This window comes from Mustela nivalis (assembly GCF_964662115.1).
Source record: "Mustela nivalis genome assembly, chromosome: 10".
In the NCBI taxonomy this organism is placed as follows: domain Eukaryota; kingdom Metazoa; phylum Chordata; class Mammalia; order Carnivora; family Mustelidae; genus Mustela; species Mustela nivalis.
This window is the reverse complement of record NC_139029.1, coordinates 22,572,170-22,595,869: the sequence shown is the minus strand read 5'-3', so window position 1 is coordinate 22,595,869 and position 23,700 is coordinate 22,572,170. Positions and strand designations below refer to the sequence as shown.

Here is a 23,700-nt window from a genome sequence, read left to right as displayed (position 1 = left end):
AGGTATCCTGTGTGAGTTGGGACTAGAAGCCTGAGTCTTTGACTCCCCTCCTCCAAGGGCGGAGTCCTGGGGCCCAGTGTAGAGCCAATGAGGAGCTGTCGCAGAGCTGCCAGAGCTCCTGATTGGTGGGCGGATGGGCAGTGGGCGGATGGGCAGTGGGCGGGGCCAAGGTGCTGCCCAGCCACCGGCCACGTGCTTCCTTGCAGTGCACGGCGTGTGGGAGGAGTGGGGCTCCTGGAGCCTGTGCTCCCGCAGCTGCGGGCGGGGGTCCCGGAGCCGGATGCGGACCTGCGTGCCCCCCCAGCACGGCGGCAAGGCCTGCGAGGGTCCCGAGCTGCAGACTAAGCTCTGCAGTATGGCTGCCTGCCCGGGTCAGTAGCGCCCGTGGGCTGCCAGGCGGGCGCTGCCCAGCCGGGTGGGGGTCGGGAGACCGAGGGGAGGCAGTCAGGTCCAGTGCCCTGCCCCTAGGGGCCCATGAACTTGAACCAAGCATGGGGAGACTGGCGAAGTGTACTGGCCAGCGTGGGAGGTGATGTGGCCCGGCCCAGACTTGGGAGTTGGCACACTGCAACTCTATGGAAAGAAGGCTGCCCCTTTCCCTAAGTCCCGGGATACCCTTGCTGTTCGTCACCCTTTGGTGCTCATGGCTAGCGTGGCTGTGAGGCGACACAAATCTGGGCTTAAGAGTGGGCAGAGATCCAGAGGTATCCCTGGGTCTCATTTCCCTAACCAGGAGAGGGCAGGTGCCACCTTGGTGCTGAGTGCAGAGGGTTCCTGTGTTCCTGGAGCTGGTGACAGGCAGGCAGGCCCAGGCCCAGGCACCACCTATTCACTGCAGCCCCCCTGCATCCACCCCTCTCCCGTGGGTCTGGCCTGGTTCAAATTGGAATGCCTAGCAGGATCTTCCTCCTCCCTGCCCCCACTGTTCGCCACACCCCTTGCTCAACGGCCACCCCTGCTTGTGTCTCCCCATGCAGTGGAAGGCCAGTGGCTAGAATGGGGTCCCTGGGGCCCATGCTCCACCTCCTGTGCCAATGGGACCCAGCAGCGCAGCCGGAAGTGCAGTGTGGCAGGCCCAGCCTGGGCCACGTGTACAGGGGCACTCACAGACACCCGCGAGTGCAGCAACCTCGAATGCCCGGGTGAGTGCTCACTGCCAGGGCCGGGGGCAGGTGGCAACCCCGCCTCCGGGGGGGCGACTGGGGCCACTCATGCCCCTCCTCCTCCCGCAGCCGCGGATGGCAAGTGGGGGCCGTGGAATGCATGGAGCCTGTGCTCCAAGACGTGCGACACGGGCTGGCAGCGCCGCTTTCGCATGTGCCAGGCCTCAGGTGCACAGGGCTACCCCTGTGAGGGCACTGGAGAGGAGGTGAAGCCTTGCAGCGAGAAGAGGTGTCCAGGTATTGGTCGCAGGCCCCCCGGGAGGCTGAGGGGCAAGCCTGTGGGCCTGGCTGAGCCCCTACACTGCCCCCACAGCCTTCCATGAGATGTGCAGGGACGAGTATGTGATGCTGATGACATGGAAGAAGGCAGCTGCTGGCGAGATCATTTACAACAAGTGCCCCCCCAATGCCTCAGGTGAGGGCTGCGGTGACTCTCCCCAAAGCCCCTACCCCTGCCCTTCCTGCTCACCCCCTTTTGCTGCTCCCACCCCCTGCCCGTTTGAGCCTAGGTGCTCGGGTGTGGAGTGAAGTGGGTAGGAGTCCAGCCCCCATGCCCAACCCCGTGTCCCATCCTATCCCCCCTGCAGGGTCTGCCAGCCGCCGCTGTCTCCTCAGTGCCCAAGGCGTGGCATACTGGGGTCTGCCCAGCTTCGCCCGCTGCATCTCCCACGAATACCGCTACCTGTACCTGTCTGTGAGTGTGCCCCATGGGGCTGGGGGGGCACAGGATCTGTCCCAGGCTGGAGGTGGAGGGAGCTTGCCTCCTGCTCTGGCCCATGTGCCTTGGCAGACATATGCTGTCTGGCTGTACCTCTGCCTGGTTGTGCCCCTCCTTGCCCAGCACACTCCTACTCACATCTTAAGGCCCAACCATCAAGTGTCTTCCCTTGTTCCTGGCACCTCCTTCTGTGCTCCTCTGGTCCCCCGAGCCTCCTGGTCATGAGGTGTTGTGAATGTTCATCGAAGTGTCTGTGTCCCCTTAGACTGAGGGCTCCTTAAAGGCAGGCACAAAGTTGGATTTATTTTTGTGTCCCCAGTGCCCAGCCCAGGAGGGCCTGCTGGGGGGGTAAGAATGTGGATAGCGAATGTGGCCTCTGTGTTGCATGTGTCTGACTGCATTTGGTACCTGTGTGTTTGCACTCAGAGCTCGTGTTTGAGAGAGAGAGTGATAGTGAGGGTGCATTACGCTTGGGAGCATGCCTGACCCCTCTGAGATGGGGAGGTGCCTCATCCCTGTGCCATGCTTGTCATCTTTTCTGTGCACATCTGAGCACCTCCCTTTTCTAGCTATTTCTATTTCTGTCTTTTTCAAGTATCTTTAGGTCTTTTTCTTGGACTCTGTCTCCTATGAGCCCCTTTGAGCAGCTCTCTCTGACCTTTCCCCCTTCTCTCTCCCTCTTGGATGCAAGCAGTGGGTGGACCTGAGTGGGATGGGCCCGTGGCCGGTCCCAGCTCCTGACCCCATGGTGACAGCAGCCTGCTTGTCCCCCGCAGCTTCGGGAGCACCTGGCCAAGGGGCAGCGCATGCTGGCGGGCGAGGGCATGTCACAGGTGGTGCGCAGCCTGCAGGAGCTGCTGGCTCGGCGCACTTACTACAGTGGGGACCTGCTCTTCTCCGTGGACATTCTCCGGAACGTCACGGACACCTTCAAGAGGGCCACCTATGTGCCCTCGGCAGACGACGTGCAGGTGCCACCCTGCCCCACCAAAAGAAAGGAGGGCACCCTAGACTGAAGTGGGGGGTTGGGACTCCATGGCAGAGTCTGTGTTTGGGGTGGCAGGGGAAGCCACTGTCCCTGAGGCTGGTACCTCCTGACTCCTGTGGCTTTTGCCCCCAGCGCTTCTTCCAGGTGGTGAGCTTCATGGTGGACGCAGAGAACAAGGAGAAGTGGGATGACGCTCAGCAGGTGAGGGGCGGGGCTTGCAGCCCCCCTCCCCCCTGTCCCACCCAGGACCCACCCCTGCCTGGGACCCTTATATATTCTCTCTCTCCAGGTATCCCCTGGCTCTGTGCACCTGCTGCGTGTCGTGGAGGACTTCATTCACCTGGTGGGCGATGCCCTCAAGGCCTTCCAGAGCTCTCTGATTGTCACAGACAACCTGGGTACCAGGAGGCAGGCTAGGGAGCCCGGGCTGGAGAAGGCAGAACCCAGGCCGCTCTGGGGGAGGGATGGTTTCTGCGGGGCTCTTGCTACTTTTCTGTCTCTCTGGGTCCTCTCTTTCCTTCATTTAACCCCTTCTTTGTATCTCTGTCCCTGTCTTTTCTCCCCTTCTCCCTACCCCGACCCGGTTGTTTTTCTGTGCGTGTGTCCCCCACCCGCGTGTTTGTACCAACCTTGGTGTCTGCGTTTGCCTTCCTGGCATCTGTCTCTCCCCTTTCTGTTTCTTCTCCTGTGACTCTCCCGGCCGCCTCTGTCCCTCCGTCTCTGGTGCCGGTCGCAGTGATCAGCATTCAGCGTGAACCGGTCTCAGCAGTGTCCAGTGACATCACATTCCCCATGCGCGGCCGCAGGGGCATGAAGGACTGGGTGCGGCACTCGGAGGACCGCCTTTTTCTACCCAAGGAGGTGCTCAGCCTCTCCTCCCCGGGGAAGCCAGCTGCCTCTGGCCCAGGGGGCAGCCCTGGCAGGGGGAGGGGCCCAGGAACCGTGCCCCCTGGCCCCGGCCACTCCCACCAGCGCCTCCTGCCGGCAGACCCCGAGGAGTCGTCCTCCTACTTTGTGATCGGTGCTGTGCTCTACCGCACGCTTGGCCTCATCCTGCCTCCCCCGAGGTGAGTCCCCGGGGAAGGATGGCTGGGGCCACGCAGGTGAGAGAAGGACTGAGCCTGTGCTGGCCACGGGGAGCTCCCTCCGAAGCCTCCTGGACCTTGGTCACTGTTGCCTGGCTAGGGACATAGGGGCTCCCAGCGGCTTTATGGGGACTGGGGCTGTTGGACTGAGCTCTAGAGCTCATATGAAGTCCCGGGCCCCACTGAACTCTAGGCCTTTCCTGGGCTATGGCTCCCTGGTGGCCCCCTGCCCCTGATCTAGAGCACCTCCGGGGTTTTTTGCCTGGGTCTGGGCCCCACTGGCACGAGCTGACCTCAGTACCTGTCCCCAGACCCCCACTGGCTGTCACATCCAGGGTGATGACAGTGACCGTGCGGCCACCCACCCAGCCACCAGCTGAGCCCCTAATCACAGTGGAGCTCTCCTACATCATCAACGTGAGTGGGGGTCCAGACAGTAACCTCGGGGTACCCCATCGCAGGTAGCCAAAGCCCTGTCCGATGGCAGGCTGAACCTCTGGCCTGTGGGGGGTCTGCTGTGGCAGGATGGGTAGTAGTCTGGGGGAGCTCCCCACCCCATGCTACACTCGTGACTTCTGCTCCCCAGGGCACCACGGATCCCCACTGCGCCAGCTGGGACTACTCCAGAGCGTGAGTTGGGTGGGGGCTCTGCTGGGGTCGGGGGTGCAGCTCTGGCACCTCTCTGTCAGGGGGCTGTCTCACCTGGAAGGCAAGAGAGTTCGCTGGGGCTGTCTTTGGCTGGAGGGATCCAGGGTTCATCCTGGGGCTCCCAGCCACTGGCCTCACCCTGGATTTCCTCTAGCTCCGGGGGTGGGGCTGCAGAATTGGGCTGGGTATCACTCCACCTCTCCCCTGACTCCAGAGATGCCAGCTCAGGGGACTGGGACACCGAGAGCTGCCAGACGCTGGAGACACAAGCAGCCCACACTCGCTGCCAGTGCCAGCACCTGTCCACCTTTGCTGTGTTGGCCCAGCCGCCCAAGGACCTGGTGAGCAGGAGGGAGGTGCCTGGGCTGGATGGGTGGCAGGGGATGCTCCCGGGTTGCCAGGAACCATATGTGGCGGTGTCGGCGGGGACCTGGGTGATCCTGCACATGGGTCCGAGCAGATGCACTTGGGGAACTTCACACATAAGTCCGTGCCACTGGGAGGGTGCTCACAGGGATGACATGTGCCTGGGGGCAACTTCATGTGTGTACACACATGTACATGTCTGGCTATATGTAGTAGAGTGTGGGTGACCCAGCCTAAATGCATGTCCGCGTGTGTGACTGTGTCTGCCCGTACACACATAGATGCTGCGGGGAGTTCCATCCCGTGTGTGAGTGTGGGTGAAGGTGTAGGAGCCCGTTGGTGCCAGACAGGGTGTGGGGAGGGGGCGGGCCCCCCTGCAGCTGCCCAGCCCTGTGCCCTCATGGACCACCTACTCATCTTCCCTAGACCCTGGAGCTGGCAGGCTCCCCTTCAGTCCCCCTCGTGATCGGCTGTGCCGTGTCCTGCATGGCGCTGCTCACCCTCCTTGCCATCTACGCAGCCTTCTGGAGGTAGGTGGGACGCTGGGCGGGGTGAGGCGGTGGGGGGTGGCCAGCCCTGACTTGGGCGCGGTGGCTAGCTCCTCTGTCCCTGCCTGCCGTGCCCTCTCAGGTTCATAAAATCCGAGCGCTCCATCATCTTGCTGAACTTCTGCCTGTCCATCCTGGCTTCCAACATCCTGATCCTCGTGGGCCAGTCCCGGGTGCTGAGCAAGGCAGGTGCAGGTCACGGGTGCCAGGGTGAGGGAGGAGTGAAAGGGCTGAGGGCAGAGAGCGCTTGCTGGGGACAGTGTGTGGCGGCGGTTTGTGAACACCCAAACCCTGTGCTGGGGGAGGGACTGAGTGGGAAGGAGTGTGTGTGAGTGCACGTGGGGCCATTGGAGAGGGGTATGTACCTGCAGGTGCTCCCTGTGCCTCTGGGAGCACGTCTGTGAGCTGAGCTCCTGTGCTCATGCATTGGGCCGCCTTGGGTCTGCGGGAGCCCAAGCAGGGCTTTTCATGCCACCTGCCTGTGGGTGACCTTGGCTGACTGTCCCCTCTGCCCCCTCGACCGGCTCTGCGAAGCACCAGGCGCAGGCCCGTCTGGCTGTGACGTGGCAGTGGCTCCTGTCTGTCCCCTCCCTGCCAGCCCTGTCTGCGTGTGGGTGGCCTGCCCGCCCGCCTCCCGGATGTCGAGTGCTGTGTGCATGTCACCAGGCCCGTGTCGTGCTGTGTGTGGGTGCAGAGAGGCGGGGGTGCCTGACAGGGCTCTGTGGGGGGGGTGGGGTGGAGCTCGGGTGGGCGGCCGTGGCAGCGCCCAGTGGTGGATGTGGGAAGCCGGGCACCTCCCGCCCTGGTGGCTGCTCAGGGCCACTCACTCCCTCCCGTCTCCCTGCAGGGTGTCTGCACCATGACTGCCGCCTTCTTGCACTTCTTCTTCCTCTCCTCCTTCTGCTGGGTGCTCACGGAGGCCTGGCAGTCCTACCTGGCTGTCATTGGACGGATGCGTACCCGCCTCGTTCGCAAGCGCTTCCTCTGCCTGGGCTGGGGTGAGCAGGGCCTGTGCCGGACTCTGTCGCTGGGCTTTGGGGGCAGGAGCAACGGGACGGGGTCAGCTTTGGCCCTGGCCCTGCTCTCTGGGCTCAGGGTCAGCTGTGTTGGGGCTGGGAGGCTGAGAGGACGCCGAGAACCCGCAGCCATCTCTCTGTGGCCCTCCCCTGCTCCTCCAGGTCTGCCGGCCCTGGTGGTGGCTGTGTCTGTCGGCTTTACCCGCACCAAAGGATACGGTACATCCAGCTAGTACGTGGGCCTCCTGCGGTGGGCAGCAGGGCGATGAGTGGACCTGTTTGCGCATCACACTGGGCGTGGGGTATACTCAGGCCGCGGTCCTAGCCCCTGCCTGCTGTGCCTGGGGCAAAATGTTGCCTCCGAGCCTCTGTATCCCTGACTGTAGAAGGATATGCTGGGATTGGGGATAATTGCTAAGAACTGTTTAGCTCAGGGGTCAGACCATGGTGGGCTCAGGGCTGGGTCTTTGTTAGAGCAGAAACAGGCTCAGCAGGAGCCCAAGGCTCACTGTCACCCAGCTGGAGGCTCTGCCCCACCGACAGCCCAGGGGGCACTGAGCGGTGGTGTGTCTGACGCCCCCTCTTTTCCCTCCACCCCAGCTGCTGGCTCTCCCTGGAGGGCGGCCTGCTCTATGCCTTTGTGGGCCCTGCAGCTGTCATTGTCCTGGTATGTGCCCCGTTAGCATCCTGGGAAGGGTGTGGCCGAAGGGGCTCTACCTTCTCCCTGCACTCCAGCTCCCACCTGGGGGTTTTCCTACCAGGAGGGCACCTGGTGATCCCATCTCTCCCCCCACCCCTCACTGGGCCCCCAGGTGAATATGCTCATTGGGATCATCGTCTTCAACAAACTCATGGCACGTGATGGCATCTCCGACAAGTCCAAGAAGCAGAGGGCCGGGTAAGGGGGCTGCGACTTGGCCTTGTGGGAAACGGTGCAGGGAGGGCAGGCCGGGCCTCTCGGAGACTCAGGGCTTGCCGATGCAGCCGGGGCTCCCTGACCTTGGTGCATCAAGGGTGCAGGCAAGGTGGGCACCTGGAGTGCTCCACTGCATCCCCTCGCCCACCCTAACCCACCTCTTTCTCTCTCGTCTGCCCTCCCCCTCCCACCCCACTTGGGGCTCATGCTGCCCCGTCTCCTCCCGCTTCCCATGTGTCTTCCCCCCTCTCCCGTGTCTGTGCCGCCCCCGAGGTCGGAGCGGTGCCCCTGGGCCAGCCTGCTCCTCCCCTGCTCAGCGTGTGGAGCGGTCCCCAGCCCCCTGCTCAGCTCAGCCTCGGCCAGGAACGCCATGTTAGTTGTGCCCCCCGGGGGGGAGGGGGTGGGGGCGGGCGGGGGCAAAAGAAATGGGGGGCAGTGCCCATGGTTGGGGGGAGGAGGGATATCAGCCCAGTGCCCTGAAAAGCTTGCCCTGCCCTGCCAACTGCCACACACTCTCAAGGGCTTGGCACTGATGCAGCAAAGGGCAACGGGGAATGAATGTCTGTGCCTCTTGGAAAATGCTGGGTTCCTGTGCCCACCCCTTGCTCCCACCCCTGCCCCCCACTCCCAGCTTATGTATTATCCAGGCACAGCTGCAGAGCCCTCCTTACACCCCCCCCCCCAACCTACAGAGGCTTTTAGAATCTTAGGTCCTTAGAATTCTTGAGCTCATAGAACCTTAGAATGATAGAATCTTAGAGTAAGACAATTAGAAGCTAAGAATGTTAGAATGAGTGAATCATAGTCTTATCATTTGTCACAGAATCTGAGGTTTAGAATTTTAGAGGCATTGAATCTCACAATCAGTTGGGGGGACAGAGAATCTAACAGACGGAGAACTATTTCACCAACATAACCCCCGGAGGCGGAGAATCCTAAAATCAGAGCCACTTAAGAGCAGAATGAGTGAATGAATGAATGAATCCACAGGGGCCTTGGGCCCAACCTCCTCCTACCCAGGGCCAGAAATCCATCGGAGCCTCCCTGACCAGTGGGGGTCCAGCCTTATCTGGCACACCTCCTGGGTCAGGGAAGCTCACGGCTTCTGGAAGCAGCTGGCACCATCTCTGGGAAGCTGTGCGTGGTAGAAAGCTCCCTCTCCCTCGGGCTTCCGTCTGCCTCCCTGACCCAGTCTCTCAGAACTAGCAGTTAAAAGTCTGGGCTTTGGAGGCGGCCAGGCTGGGTCTGCATTCCAGCTCTGTCTCTCTCTCCCAGTTGGGCACACTCCAGTTTCCTCATCTGTAAATTGGGATAATAATCCCCATGCCTGTTTACTGGCGTTGTTTTGATCACAGTGTGAACTAATGTATGTAAATTGTTCAGTGTAGGGCCTGGCAGAGGATTGGTGGTTAATCAATGGTAGCTCTTATGACTGTGATTAGGCCCTTTCTGAGTCTTGGCTGCGCCCCCGGGGGCTGTGGAGACCACTGTGCCCGCCCCCTGCCAGGCTGAATAGCCCCCAGCTTCTCTTCCTAGGACAGGTCTTGGCCCCCTGCCCATCTCTCTGCCTTGTCCGGGGCTGTTCCCACCCCTGCCTGACTCTCCTGCTGGGGTGTTCACGAGGCAGAGTAGGCTGGGCGTGGCACCTGGCCCAGTAGGGCAATCTTGCCCTGCTGTGCCCACGTGGGCCCTAGCTGGTGAGGGTCGGCTGGCTCTGGGGCAGGGATGCCAGGGCGCGTCTGCCTCTTTCCTTGGCCATCCCTGCTCAAGGAGTGGGGTGTGTGTGTGTGGGTTTGGTCATGACCCCAGCTTTTCCGGCCAGCCCCAGCTATGCACTTTCTGCCCAGGGCTCTGAGCACCCCCCCACCCCCACCCTAGAGCCCGGCACAGCCTCCTTGAGAGGGAAGAGGCTCTGCTGCCCCGGGCCTGGGCCCATCCCCAAAGATGTGTGCGCTCACGTCCTCTGTGCTCTGACTGCTGGATCTCTGTGTCGGCCTGTCTCATGCTCTCTCCCTCCTGCGTCTGCTGTCTCTCCGCGTCCGGCCCCCTCCCGCCTCTCCTGGAATCTCTGGGGGTGCATCCCAGGCCTGTGATTCCGCGCAGATTGGGGCTGAAAGTCAACAGCATCTGCATTTGCCTCCCTCCCGGTCTTTTCTCCCATCCAGCTTTGTCCACTTGCTCGGTCTCCATGCCCGGACGCTGGCCCTGGCTCTGGCTGAGCCCGCCTTCTCCACCCCTCCCACCTCTCCTCCGCCGCGCTCTGGCCCCCGCTGCAGCCCTTCGCTCTGTCTCTGGTCTCTGTCTCTCTGCCGTGGGCTCCTGGCCTCTGTCTGCTTGGGGACATGGCTGAGGTCTTGGAGTTTGGCCCTCTGCCAATCTTGGGCGTCTTACGGGCCCCAGGCCGAGTGCAGACCTGGACTCAGCAACCCTGTCCCCGGAGGGTCACTCTGATGGGCCCTCTGCTGCCGTTCTCAGGGCCTCGCTCTGGAGCTCCTGCGTGGTGCTGCCGCTGCTGGCGCTCACCTGGATGTCGGCCGTCCTGGCCATGACAGACCGGCGCTCGGTCCTCTTCCAGGCTCTCTTCGCGGTCTTCAACTCCGCGCAGGGTTTCGTCATCACTGCGGTGCACTGCTTCCTGCGCCGGGAGGTGGGGCTGGGCTTCTCCCCGCCCCTTCCCATCCGCCTCACCTGTGCGGACGGGGCGGAGCCAAGCCCCAAGGTTTGGGGAGGGGGGCGCTCCTAGCTGGGTGCGGAAGTCGGTTGCCTGAGGAGGTCTTGACCTTGGCCTTTGGGCCTTTGAGGCTCCTTCTCCCCTCTGACCTTCCCCTACCCTGGGTGTACTTCTTTTCTTCCACACCCACCTGGGTGCCTGGGGTGGGAGGCACAGCCAACTGTGGCCAGGGGGCCTGTGGTGGCCTGAAGCCCAGCGGGCGCCTGCTGCCACCAGGTCCAGGACGTGGTGAAGTGCCAGATGGGCGTGTGCCGGGCGGATGAAAGTGAAGACTCCCCGGACTCCTGTAAGAACGGGCAGCTGCAGATCCTGGTGAGCGAGGAGGCCGAGCAAAGCAGGCTGTGGGTGGGTTCTGAGGATGCTCCCCGCTCCTGTCCTCCTGCCCGGGGATGAGAGACAGGGAGGGAACAGAGACCGGGTCTGAGTCAGGCCCAGTCACTGACAGCTTGGTGGCATCGGGCAGGTCTTTTCCCCTCTCAGTTTTCCCACCTGTTGGGTGAGGCTGGAGAAGACCCTGTCTGGGGCCCCTCTGGGCTCTGTCAGGCAGTGTGCCAAGGGCAGCCCCTCTGGGTGGCTGGGGAGGGGCGAGTCCCCTCTCCCCCCACCCTGATACATGGATCCTCTCTCCGCCCATCTGCTCTGTTCCTCTCTGCCTATAGTCAGACTTTGAAAAGGATGTGGATCTGGCCTGTCAGACAGGTGAGTCTGCCTGAGAACCGAGAATGGCCCCTGAGAGTGGGCAGGAAGGGAGGGCCTGTTAACGGTCTTGTTGTGGAGTTTAGCTAGAGAGCCTGAAGTTGGAGTCAAAGCTGTGAACACCACTTACTGTGTGACTTTGGGCAAAGGGCTTACTTCTTGGAGCCTTAACTGAATTAGGGGACATCAAATGCCCAGCAGGATGGTTGGTATGCAGTGGTTGTCACGTTGTTGTATCATTTCCATGCTTCGTACCAGAATCCACTTTCCACTTCTGGCTCCTGGGGAGGAGCTACCGGGCCAAGGCAGGGAAAGGAGCAAGGCCATTTTGACAGTCTTGGGGCTATGGGGGTCAGAGGTCAGGACTTGCACTGGGAGCTGACCTGTGGGAGCTAGGTCTTGGCTTCATCCCTTGCCCTGCCTTGCTGTGGGGCCCTGGGCCGGTCTGACCCCTCTTCATAACCCATCTGGTATGTGAGAGAGCGCTTCCTGCCTAGCCATCTCTCCAGGACCCAGTTTCCTCTCCTTGGACTCAGTCCAAGCTCAGGGGCTTGGAACCCACTCAACCTGGGCCAGGGCATCGGGGACCCCTCCTCCTTAGGACTTAACTCTCTACCCCTCCTGCCCTCAGTTCTGTTCAAGGAGGTCAACACTTGCAACCCATCTACCATCACGGGCACACTCTCCCGCCTGTCCTTGGACGAGGATGAGGAGCCCAAGTCCTGCCTCGTGGGTCCTGAGGGCGGCCTCAGCTTCTCACCGCTGCCCGGGAATATCCTGGTGCCCATGGCGGCCTCGCCAGGGCTGGGGGAGCCCCCGCCCCCGCAGGAGGCCAACCCCGTGTACATGTGTGGTGAAGGTGGCCTGCGGCAGCTGGACCTCACATGGCTGCGGCCCGAGCCGGGCTCCGAGGGGGACTACATGGTGCTGCCCCGGCGGACTCTGAGCCTGCAGCCCGGCAGCGGGGGCGGAGCTGGCGAAGAACCCCCAAGGGCCCGGCCTGAGGGCACCCCTCGGCGCGCTGCCAAGACGCTGCCCCACCCTGAAGGCTACCCCAGCTTCCTGTCTGTGGACCACTCAGGCCTGGGGCTGGGCCCTGCCTATGGGTCCCTACAGAACCCCTACGGGATGACCTTCCAGCCACCCCCACCGACGCCCAGTGCCCGCCAAATACCTGAGCCAGGGGAGCGCAGCCGGACCATGCCCCGTACTGTGCCAGGCTCCACCATGAAGCTGGGCTCCTTGGAGGTGAGGGGCCGTAGGGCGTGGGGTGGGTTGGAGGAGGCCTGCCACCATGTGCCCCAGATGACGTCTAAGTAGCAGGTAGCAGCCAGGGAGGAACAGCAGGCACTGCCCCCTGCCAAGCGGCTCCTTTGTACCAAGTGGCTGGGAGTGTGTACACCATGCCTTTCTTCCTCGGTGTGTGCTCCCACCGGTACAAGGGAATCCTGGCTTCTCTGGACTCAGATGGGCTGGGACTCCGTGTGCGGAGGGCGCACCTTTCATGCTTTCCTGATTGCTTCAGTTCCTCCTTTGGGGTGACCAATTAGGATGGGTCTTCCTTGGAGGGGTGCAGTGTTGGGTTGTTAGGGAAGCCACATCAGGGACTGGGAGCCCAGGTCACTGAGTCTGGCAGGTTTGAGTTTGGATCCGGGCACTACCAATCAGCTATGAGGTCCCGAGTGTCATCTCTCTCTGAGCCTCAGTCTCCTTGTTTGTAAAGAGGGCAGCCTCTTTGTAGAGTTGTTCTGAGGACTAACTGAGTGGTATAAACGTTTGTCTCTGTGTGGAGCAAGTAGAAAGTGCTAGATAATTGGAAACTGATGCTGTTAACATCCCTGAAATCAGCCTCAGGCACTGGCCCTAGGCTTCTGGTCCTTGACCCTTCCTGAAAAAAGCCCCTGAGAAAAGCCTCTCTTCCTGAGAAAAGCCCCTTTGTCTCCCTGCCTGTGTGTTTTCTGTGGATGCCCCACCTTCCCTCCAGCTTCCTCAGGGAATTACTGGGAACAAGCAGGTGACAAGCAGTGAGCCACTGTAGAACTCTAGGACATTCTAGAACTCCGGAGGGATGATGGAAACACAGATAAGGACGGGCTGGAGTCACAGCTCAGACACCGTAGGCTGCTCGTGTTTGGCCTCCGACATCTCTCCTCATCCTCCGCACAAAGGAAATTAAGTTAGCAGCTAGAGGTTTGCAAGTTTAGTTTCTCTCCCAAAAATGTTTCTTGAACATTTGGTGCCCGCTCCTGCTGCAGATGGCAGAAACAGGAAGGCATAACAAAGACAAAACGACACCAGAGCCAGGGAGGAGCTCGGTCGGCATCACGGCAGGTTTTGTTCTGTGGACACCTGCCCAGGGCTGGGCCACGGAGGAGGGGCCAGTTTTGGGCTCTGTGTGTGGGAGGTAGCAATAAATGTGGCGGTGTCTTGAGGGGTCAAGGATGACGTCCAGGATTCTGGTGCAGACAACTGCAGTGGAGTGGAGGCGGAGGAATGGGTTTAGGGTGGGGAATTTGGAGTTTTTTTAGTTGGCACAGCTGTGTGTGTGGTGCCTGTGGGCAACAGGGGACAGGAAGAGATGTCCTGCTGCCTCCAGAAAGAGAGACGTGGCCAGAACGGGGAGGGCACACGCGTGGTGGTGCTTGGTCAAGGTCACGAGAAGGTCTAGGGCTGAGCATGGAGGGCCTCATGCGGGGGAAGCCAGGGATGGTGGGAAGACCAGGAGGGCGTGGTGTCATGGAGGCCAGTGGCGATGATCATGTCTGCTGGGCCCAGGACTTAGGAAATCTTAGCTGGTGGTCTTAGCATCATCCCTGAGGGCCTTGGGGGAAGTCCCTTCCCCTCCCCAGACCCCAGTTTCCCCAGGGTAACCCGGGACAGTTTACCTACTCTCATGAGTACTCCTGGTGCCAACACTAAGACTCTAAGGCCTCATCCTTGAACAGCATTGTACACTGCATAGATCCATGGGGCCTTGAACGTGCTCTTGGGCAAGCGAGGGGCTGGAGGGGTGCAGAGGCCAGGGGGGTAAGACCTGGTTTGTCAGCAAGGCGGGGTCCAAGGAAGAACTGAATACTGAGTCCTTGTGTTCATGGGGCAAGTGGAAGGTTCCAAGGAGTGGGGGTGCCTGCAGCTGGCAGAGAATGGGGCAGGATGAGGTGAAAGGTAGAGTTCGGGGCCCAGAGGAGGGTGGTCTGCTTTGTGATCCCATGTAAAAATCCATGTCTCGGTGACACTGAGCTGGGGTGTCTGGGGTGTGTCTGCCTGCAGGTCTGGGTGTGTGCGGGCCTTGCAGGAGCGGTGGGAGTACGAGGCTGCGGGGGGGGGTCACACCTCAGCTCCTCATCCCCTAGGCCTCTGTCCTGTTGCTCTAGTCCCAAGGGCTCCCCTTAAGAGCTCCTGGCTCCTGGGCCCCGGGCTGGCAGGGGGGTGTGAGGGCAGATGTGGAGTACCAGGGCTCCTGCTCTAAAGCCCCCGCGTGCAGTTAAAACACTTTCTTCTCCTTCACTGTCTCCTTGTTGCTCCCTCCCAGCGAAAGAAGTTACGATATTCAGACCTGGACTTTGAGGTAAGTGGTGCATGTGTATGTGTGAGTGTGTGTGAGTGTGTGCGTGTGAGTGTGTTGGGGGGCATCTGTCCATGGTGTCTGTCCCCAGAGGGTCCATTCCTAACATGAGCCAAAGCCTCACTGCAGAGCCTGACCCAAGGACCCCAAGCACATGGCTTCCGTGGGCATCTTCCTACCATCCCCCAATCCGAGCCCAAGCTCAGAGCTGAGAAGTTGAGGGAGAGCGGGGCCTTGTCCTAGGGGGCCAGCGGCAGGCAGAGATGTGGAGTGCCAGGATGCTGGGGAGCAGGGGTAGGGGCTAGTTCACCGTGCCGCCCGGTGCAGTCCCTTCCCCCTCCTCTGACCCCCTGTGGCTCCCAGAAGGTGATGCACACCCGGAAGCGGCACTCGGAACTCTACCACGAGCTCAACCAGAAATTCCACACTTTCGACCGTTACCGCAGCCAGTCCACAGCCAAGGTGAGGGCTCCTCCTGAGTGTTCCCTGTCCACAGCTCCGGGCCCAACCCGACACAGGGCCCCCCAGGGTCAGACCTGGACCCGTGGCCCCCGTTGCAGAGGGAGAAGCGGTGGAGCGCGTCCTCAGGTGGGACAGCCGAGTGGAGCATGTCTAGTATAAGTCCCCCGGCTGGGTCAGAGTCAGGGTCAGGCGGGCTCTGAGGAGCTTCTTCCCTCCCAGCCCTCCTCCCCTTCCTGGGCAACTTCAGCCCGCCCCACCAAGGGCCTACCCATGGCATAAGTGACAGTTCTGGGGCTGCCTGGGCATGGGGAGCCTTGCTGGGGCTCCGGCAGGATCTCAAGGAGGATGGGAACACAGAAGACATGACCCTAGGGGCCTCTCAGTGCACAGGGCTCATTCCTCCAGCCCTGGAGCCAAGCAGATCTGGGTCGGAACTCTACTCAGGCGCCTGGATGCTGGGAAACTTTGGGCTTTTCTGGCTTCTCTGGGCCTCCTCCACTTGTCCTGCCCAATGACGAGCGAGAAGGTATGGGCCCATCTCCAAGGGTCCTTCCCACTGCCTCTCACAGGAGAAGCCCAGTCCTGGGGAGCATCCCGGCCTGTCCCAACAGCGGAGACACCAGAGCTGGAGCACCTTCAAGTCGATGACGTTGGGCTCACTTCCCCCCAAGCCCCGAGAACGGCTGGGCCTGCACCGAGCAGCTGCCTGGGAGCCCGCAGAGCCACCTGATGGTGACTTCCAGACAGAGGTGTGAGTGCACACCGGACTGCCCACTGCGTATAAATATATATATCTCTCTATTTTCACACTCCACTTTGGAACCACCCAGGAGCCGGCGCCCCCTCCCCTCTCCCGAGGGCTGGGCAGGGAGGCGCAGTGGACTCAGCCGGGCTGGGGGAGCCAGACACGGCATGGCCTGGGGGGGGCCAGGGCCCTTCCCTGTTTCTCAGAGGCCCCCCATCTTCACCCCAGCTGTCTGTCCCTGTCCCGGGCTGGGGAGGGGGGAGGGAAACTTTGTCGGGAATAAACTTCACTCTGTGGATTTTGCTGCTGAGCTGTTTGCTTCCCGCGGCTGAAGGCCCAGCCCTGGGACCCCAATTTTATTCCCCTGTCTCCTTGGTTCACCTCACTGGGTCTTTTCAAATTGTATAATGGGGTCAGGCCTACCCTGACTGGGAGGGGGCACCTGGGCTCTGACTCTGTCTTTGCCCCTGACTCCCTGGGTGACCTTGGGCACATCCTGTCTCCTGTCAGGGCCTGGGTTGGGGTAAGCAGATTGGGAATGTGGGAGGGGGCCCCTGGCAGCTGGCCTTTCCCCTTGGCTGTGATGGTCATGGTTGCTATTCCCTGGGACTCACAGGCCAGACTGCCAGGGCTGGAGCCAAGACAGAGCTTAGTGACCTTGGTTTCTGTGAAATAGGGCTGGTAATAGTACCCACCTCACAGGGTTGTTGAGAGGATGAGGCATCTTAACCCGAGCAAAGCACTGAGCGAGTGCCTGGCATGGGAGACACTTCTAAAGGCTTTTATCTATTATCTCTTGGCACTTGGTCTCGAGCTGTGCTCTGTGCTAGGAGCTTCGGACACACAACCCCTGATCCCTCAGAATAACTGGAAGGTTTTAGGTCTGTGGGTGGGAATACGAGGTCAGAATTGGGAAGTGACTTGCTCAAGGCCACTATCAGAGTCAGAGCTGGGAGTTGCAGCCCAGGCTCGGTGGGCAGTGGAGCCGCCTGCCTCCATCTTTATCAGCCTCGCCCTGACAGGACAGGAAGCTAGAGCTCAGCTCCCTGGGACCTGAGCTTCCTGGCTGGGGGAGTGGCAGGGCGCTGGATGGCCATGGAGCCTCGGGGTCCAGGGCTCAGGGTGGGTGTAGAGGGGAGGGGCCCGAGGTCCGGGGTGGGAGGCTTGTGCTGGGGTGTATTCCTCTCACACCGGAGTGGATGGTGGCACCCAGGAAGAAGAGTTGTAGGATTGGCACATGGAAATGTCTTAGAGGGTGGGCATTGGTGCTCCGATGGTCAGGCAGCATTGTGAGCAGGGGCCGCAGGGGTGGCTGCTGGCCTGGTCATTCAGCAGCACAGGCACTCCTGGGCCACTCTCCAGGGACCCAGTCTCAGGATGGTTGACCTTTCAGAGGGAGGGGTTAGGTGCTGTGGGAGCCTAGGGGGAAGGGGGGGGAGAAGGGGGAAGGGACTGGCTGCTGCGGCAGGGGTTACAGCTAAAAGCCTCTGGAGGAGGGGCTGGCCACAAGGTCCAGGCTCCCCCAGTCTTCTCTGAATCTTGCCTGCTGTGGGCCTGGTCAGAGGAGCAGCAGAGCCCTCAGACCTGTGCCTCTAGGCCCTGGGCTTTTCCAGGCCTCCCTGCCACCCCCGCCCCCGGCAGCCCAGGCACGCACAGGGCACAGGGTTCTCTCAGGAACGACCTCATTTGAGACTTCAAGGTAGGTACCGTGACTCCCCCATTTGACAGATAAGAAAATCAGGGCTCAGAGAGGGGACATGACTTTCCCAAACATAGATCTTGTAAGTGACTATACTGGGGCCTGTGGCTGTGAGGGGCAGACTCTTGATCCCAGCCAGCCTGCAAAAAAGGGAACTTTGTTCACTCAGGAGTTGCAAGCTGCAGGGAAGATAGCGGTGGGCATGTGTGGCTGTCCATAGGTCTTGGGACCCAGGGTGAGAGTGCTTCCAGATGTTCTGTCCCTTATAGCTGCTCTATGTCAGCTTCATTCTTTTAGGCAAGCATCCTCACTGCCCCCAACTAGGCTTCCTAGCTCCCGTCACTGGCTTTGCCCCCAGAGAGGATGAAACTTTCTTTTAAATTCCAATCAGAATCTCCTCAAGGAAGGGCTGTGTATGGCCCAGGTAGAGGTTGGGGTGCTGTGATGGGAGCGGTTGGCATAAACAAAGGCCCTGGTCTTGACCTTGGACCAGCAGTGCCAAACACCACCCCCTGCCCACAGCCATGGGCCAGGCTTTCCTTTGAGCTACCACCTAGTGCCTTCTCAGTGTCTTTCCTATATTCCTATCTCCTTTCTTCCTGGCCCTGGGCTTCACTGGCCACCAGGGGTTTCTCTGGGGCTGAGCTGCCGTGCACTTTCCCCTCCCCTCGTGTGGTTTCTCGCTGTGCATCTGGATTAAGGCAGCTTAGTATTCACCTTGTTGATTCTGCTCAAGCAGCAACCACAGCTGCAGCGGAGAAGCTCCTGAGGCAGGAGACTCACATCTGTGGTCGGGGCCAGAGCTTTCCTGGGCTGAGGCTCTGTGCTTCTTGGCCCCACAGTCCTCACTCCCCCAGGCACTGCCTAGCAGCGGCAGGTGTGACCAGGCCCTACCAGCCTTGAGTTTCCTTATCTGTAGGCTGTTAGCCCTTCTTTTAGGGCTGATAGCAATCAACCTGTTGTTTCTTTCCTGTACTTGAATCTCTCTGCTCATCATCCTCCTTATTCTCTCTGCCTCCTGTCTCCAGGATTTTGTCCATCTGGCCTGCCCATTGCCCTGCCCAGAAGCCTCCTGGAGATCCTAGAATTAGCCTAGAATGCAAGGCTCTCGGTGATGTGACCCTTGTCTACCTCTCCTAACCTCTCACCTCTGTGCCTAGGCACAGAGAACTCCCTCCTGCTCGCACTGGCAAATCCCTTCACCCTTCTAGATCCAGCCCAAGTGGCCCATCTATGAAGCCATCCCTGATCTCCCCATCTCAGCCCTGGCACACACTTTCACTGTCACATTGCTCACAGAACTGGTAATATTCACGTTGATGTGGTTCATGTTTGTGAGCTCAGTCGAGGGCTCCAGAGTAGGCATCAGCAGATCTTTACTGACTGAACAGAGGGAATGCATAAACCAGTGTTGGTTTCTTTATCTGCAGAATGGAGATATCGATAATCCCTACCCAGCCTTCCTTGCTGGTATTATTCCTGGGGAGCATTTGTCGGTGACATGTACACAGTACCAGGCCCAGAGGGGAGCCGGGGTGCTGTCCAGGGTGCTGAAAGGGACATGAGGCCTCCCAAGAGATAGGACAGCCCCAGAGGCTCAGCCAAGTTCAGCCGCAGCTTCCCTTGCCTTCTGGGCCATGGCAGGGTCATGGGTGAGCAGACCAGCCCTACCTTTGTAAGAACAGACCCTGGGACAATGTCCAACAAGAAAATGAAATTTACATATGCAATTGTAAATTTCAAATTCTCTAGTAGCCATTTTTAAAAAGAGAAAGGTGAGATATATTTTGTTTGTTTATTTGTTTTTAAAGATTTTATTACCTATTTGTCAAAGAGAGAGAGAGCACAAGCAAGGGGAGCATCAGGCAGAAGGAGAAGCAGGTTCCTTGCTGAGCAGGGAGCCTGATGGGGGACTCAGTCCCAGGACCCGGGGATCACGACCTGAGCCAAAGGGAGATGCTTAACAAACTAAGCCACCCAGGCACTCAAGATTTTTAAAAAATAATATATGTAGCCCAATATATAGAAAATATCATTTTTCAACACATACTACATAAATTACCAACGACATACTTTATGTTCTTTTTCATACTAAGTCTTTGAAATCTAGTGTTTGTTTCACACAAACAGCACATCTCAATTCAGCCTGGTGACATTCTGAGTCTTCAGTAACCATATGTGGCTAGTGGCTATCATACTGGATGGCACAGCTCTAGACAGAATAAAGACAGTGACCTTGGACAAGTCAGTTTAGTGTCATCTGTTGAAAGGAGGTCACAAGTACCACTTGCCTCACTGGGTCATGGTGAGGGTTCAAGAAGGTGATGCAGGGAAGAGTCTCAGCACAGTACCACAGTGAAGTGGGTCCTAAGTCAGTGTTCCTAGAATCTAGGTATTCAGGGAGGATAGATGGACAGGAAGGGGGCTGTCCCAAGGAGACCTTCCCCTCACCCCACAGCCTGTCTTCCTTCCTTCTACCTGCAGCCCCCGATCCTGGGAGAAGGGAGGCAGGTTAGGACTGGCACTTGAACAGACATAATAAAACTCAGTAGGGTTTAATTCGTTTCCATTAGGCACCAATTAAAAAGAAATTAGGTGACCAAGGAGGCCTGAGGGAGACCCTGGGTGCAGGATGCTGTGAACTTCTGCCTCTCTGGACTTAGTTCCCTCAAGGCTTCTTGCCTACCATGGCAGTTCATGGGGTCTCACAGTTGGGCTTTTTAGGGCCAGTCCCTAGCACCTCCTATTTTTCTTCCCTGCACTTCTCCAAGGCCACCAACCCCAGGAAGACCCCTATCCTCTCAGGCCCTCAACATATATCTTAATGTCCAGGACAGGGGAGCCTCCCACAAGGGCTTTGGCATGCAGGCTAGTGGGAAGTCAAGAAGAGTGTCGAGCCGGTGACTGGCACGATCTCGGATTTATTTATTAACAGGATTGCACTGAGTGGATGGGAAATGGATGGGGGTGGGTTATTAACGAGAGTAAGGATGGATGCAGAGAGACCAGTGAGGGGACTATCCACGAAGGGAACTTAGAGTAGAGGGGGCATGGAATTTATATGTATGTAGTGGGTGGAGTTGTGGGCCGCTGATAAGGCAGTATGGGAAGGAGCCAAGGACAACTCATGGGCTTCTTTCTTATTATGGACAATTGTGCCATTAGATTTGGAGCACCAGAAGAGAACCAGCTTTGTGGGAGACACATTATGACTTTGGCTTTGAGTGTGTTAACCTGGAAATATTTTGGAGGTAGTTAAAGGGGAATTTCAAGTAGGAAGTAGGTGGTCAGACTCATGGAAGTGGAACCAGAGCTGTACTAAGGTCTTGGATGCGGCAAGAGGCCATATTGGAGTAGGCTGTAGAGTGAGCAGGAGGTAAAGAAATGAAGACGGTATAGACAACTCTTGCAGTCTTGCAGTGGGGCCACGAAAAGGGACAGGAAGCTTAAGGTCTGCTGTAGGGTCTGAAGGTAAATTAGCTGGCAAGGATGATGGACTATTTCCATGCAATGAAGAGGTCATCCTTACCCTGTCCCCAAGTTCCTACATAATGACAGACCAAAAATAACCAGCTCTGCCATTCGGGGAGGCAGGGTCCTGAGACCTGGGAATGGATATCATCATGGAGATTGATTCTACTCATTTATTGGGCTGCAGGCCAGCGGCAAGTCCTGCAGAGCAGATGGAGGGTAGAGATGGGTGTTCAACAAAACCTCAGCTCTAAGACCTCTGGGAGGAGGAAACTTTGGATTCCCGGGGAGTTCCCAGGGTACAAGATGGAGATACAGGCACTTGCCCAGGGCTCTCTGCAGCCTTCTCTGCCTGGTCAGGGAGAGCAGTGGGGAGCCCTTCCCCCAAGCCTCCCCACTGGGCTTGCTCCAGGCTGGTATGTCCCCATTCCCTGCGGTGCATGGCAGAGCCCCAGCCATCAATCCAGGCATCCCTAGAGTCAACCAGGAAAGTCAATATTTAATTTGGGCATCATGTTAATGCTATTGATCGCTGCCTCCCCTTCTCCGCTTCCTCAGGCTCATTTGTCACTTCCCACCCACTGGGGGTTGCGGGGGGTGGAGTGTGCTAGAGCTCAGTGGAGGCAGAGCTTATTCCGGGGTTGCCTTGGGGAAACTGGACTGCACGTGGGGGTGCTGCCCTGAGCCACCCGCCTTCCCATTCTCCCTGAGAATCTCTGATCTGCTTTGTTTGAGTTTCCAGAGCCCTGTCTCCAGGGAGCACATTGAGGTGGGGAAGGGAGGTCAACCTTCCTCCCCCTCGGGGACTGAGTCTAATTCCCTACAGGGTCCATAAGCAGAACAGGTGTGGTTGGCATTGAATGATGGATAGAAACTGTGAAGTCCGCCACTGTGGGAGTAAGTAAGAAGTGAGAGTGAATCCTGGGACCCAGAGCCTCTGTTCAAGCTTTTGGAGCCCCTCTAGCTCTCTAGCACTGTGTCTATATAATGCTGTGGGACCCACATGGAGACCTGGAGACAAGGGTAAGCTCTGGGAATGGCTTAAGAGTGCTTTGAGCTTAGAGATCAGCTGGGCATCCAAAGAAGCTAAGCCCACCATAGAGCCCACCGCAAGGCTGAGCTGGGTTCAGTGTCACAGTTCATTCTTTTCATCTCTGGGAATCAGATCAAGTAGGCTGTGCCTCTTGGTGCTCTTGCCTTGTCTGGCCCACCCAGAGGAGGAGGAGAATGAAGTCGGCTTGGGGGCCAGTCTCATGCTTAAATTGCAACTTGATCTCCATTTGCTGAGTGACTGCAAGTTAAACAACCTTTCTGAGCCCTAGATTCTTCCTCTGAGAAGTCTCTCGGTGCCTTGGTTACTTTGTACAGTTTTCAGAGGGCCAGAGATGGGCAGGGGCTTCAAAGCCTTGGTGGCCCAGGGGGTTGCATGGGTTCTTGCACTGAGCCCCTGCCACATCAGGCATAGCCTTGAGGAACTGCCAACAGTGCTTCAGTGGGCCACTTGCTATCAGGCCTGGGCCACTGGGGCCACTTTGGCATTTGACGTTGTCCTGAGCTCAAAGCCAAGACCATATCACTGAGGGGACCATTGGGTCAGGCCTGTCTTCTAGCATGGTTGACCCAAGGGTCAGATAATCGAGCTTGGGGCACCTGCAAGCCGGCAGCAACACACACACACACACACACACACACACACACAGAAGAAATTCTGCTTCGATGAACTAATCCAGAATTTTGCAATTGAAAAATCCCCAAAAAGAAGTTGTTTCCATTTCAGCATGCTTGTAAGTATTATGCTTCACAGAATAGTATTATTTCTATTATGAATTATGTATGAAGAACACCGGATTCTTTTCAGTGGGCAGGGCACCTAAATATATTAATCTTGCTCAGATGACTCCCATCTGAGCTGCCGGAGGACTCCCCAGTGGCCCAGCTCATCTACTCTGAGCCACTCACTCATTCAAACCTTGAGCCAGGACAGCCTGAATCGGCCATTCATTCATTCATTCAGCCAACATTGTCTGATGCCAGCTCATGCCAAGCCCTGTGCTGGGAACCGATGATATGACGATGAGGAAGACATAGTCCTTAAGAAAAATACCAAGAGGGTGCCTAGGTGGCTCAGTCGCTAAGTGTCTGCCTTCGGCTCAGGTAATAATCCCGGAGTCCCCAGATTGAGTCCTGCATTGGGCTCCCTGCTCAGCGGGGAGCCTGCTTCTCCCTCTCCCTCTGCTGTTCCTCCTACTGTGCACTCTCTCTGTCAAATAATAAAATCTCTAAAAAAAAAAAATTAAAAAAAAAAAAAAGGATACCAAGGAGAAGAGGCACAGAGAGAAGGGATAGATTTGGTTTCCCTGTGCTCAGAAACTTCTAGGGGCATTCCCTTGCTCTCAGAATAAAGTTAAGGCTCCCTACTGTGTCCAAAGCTCTGATGTGTCCCCTGCCACTCTCTCCTCACTGATGGAGCTCCAGCTATGTGGCCTCCTTTCTGCTCCTCAAATACATTTCATGCTTTCTCCTACCCCAGGGCCTTTGCATGTGCTATACCCTCTGCTTGAAACATTCTTTCCTAGTTATCTGCTTTGCTGGCTCCTCATCTTTTGATTGAAGCCATCCCCTCAGAAAGGCCTTCCTTATATACACTTTGCCCCTCTGAGTCATTTTGTATCCCATCAGCCTAATCTTTCCTTAGTACTGCTTTTCTGAAACTACAGCACCTGTTTCCTGTTTGTTGTCTGTCTCCCCCACTAGACTGTGAACCTCTGAGCACAGGACAGGGTGATATTCACTGACATATATGCCACCGCCTGGCACATGATGTGAACTTAAGAGCCATGGATGAAGGAATGAATGTGGAGTTTAAGGTTCCCAAAGGATGTC

The 23,700-nt window shown here is 58.4% G+C and overlaps 1 protein-coding gene across 12 annotated transcripts in view; it reads left to right on the top strand.

The window, feature by feature from the left end:
* The window catches only part of ADGRB2 (adhesion G protein-coupled receptor B2), a 36,636-nt gene extending 20,691 nt beyond the window's left edge, over positions 1–15,945 (top strand). For 2 of the 12 annotated variants that reach the window (XM_082685593.1, XM_082685599.1), the window contains 26 exons: positions 207–371; positions 978–1,142; positions 1,233–1,400; positions 1,477–1,578; positions 1,751–1,857; positions 2,658–2,852; positions 3,002–3,070; positions 3,159–3,267; positions 3,606–3,936; positions 4,266–4,371; positions 4,541–4,584; positions 4,817–4,943; positions 5,395–5,498; positions 5,599–5,701; positions 6,364–6,514; positions 6,695–6,764; positions 7,133–7,199; positions 7,345–7,430; positions 7,722–7,820; positions 9,924–10,095; positions 10,396–10,491; positions 10,839–10,878; positions 11,507–12,123; positions 14,408–14,443; positions 14,804–14,902; positions 15,472–15,945. In XM_082685593.1, coding sequence (XP_082541719.1) covers positions 207–371; positions 978–1,142; positions 1,233–1,400; positions 1,477–1,578; positions 1,751–1,857; positions 2,658–2,852; positions 3,002–3,070; positions 3,159–3,267; positions 3,606–3,936; positions 4,266–4,371; positions 4,541–4,584; positions 4,817–4,943; positions 5,395–5,498; positions 5,599–5,701; positions 6,364–6,514; positions 6,695–6,764; positions 7,133–7,199; positions 7,345–7,430; positions 7,722–7,820; positions 9,924–10,095; positions 10,396–10,491; positions 10,839–10,878; positions 11,507–12,123; positions 14,408–14,443; positions 14,804–14,902; positions 15,472–15,657 — 3,614 coding nt within the window. In that variant the 3' untranslated portion in view covers positions 15,658–15,945. Of the gene's footprint in view, positions 1–206; positions 372–977; positions 1,143–1,232; positions 1,401–1,476; positions 1,579–1,750; positions 1,858–2,657; positions 2,853–3,001; positions 3,071–3,158; positions 3,268–3,605; positions 3,937–4,265; positions 4,372–4,540; positions 4,585–4,816; positions 4,944–5,394; positions 5,499–5,598; positions 5,702–6,363; positions 6,515–6,694; positions 6,765–7,132; positions 7,200–7,344; positions 7,431–7,721; positions 7,821–9,923; positions 10,096–10,395; positions 10,492–10,838; positions 10,879–11,506; positions 12,124–14,407; positions 14,444–14,803; positions 14,903–15,471 lie in introns of those variants that run through there. The other 10 variants (XM_082685600.1, XM_082685594.1, XM_082685604.1 and 7 more) reach the window with 7 other exon arrangements.
* Positions 15,946–23,700: the final 7,755 nt, after the last annotated feature.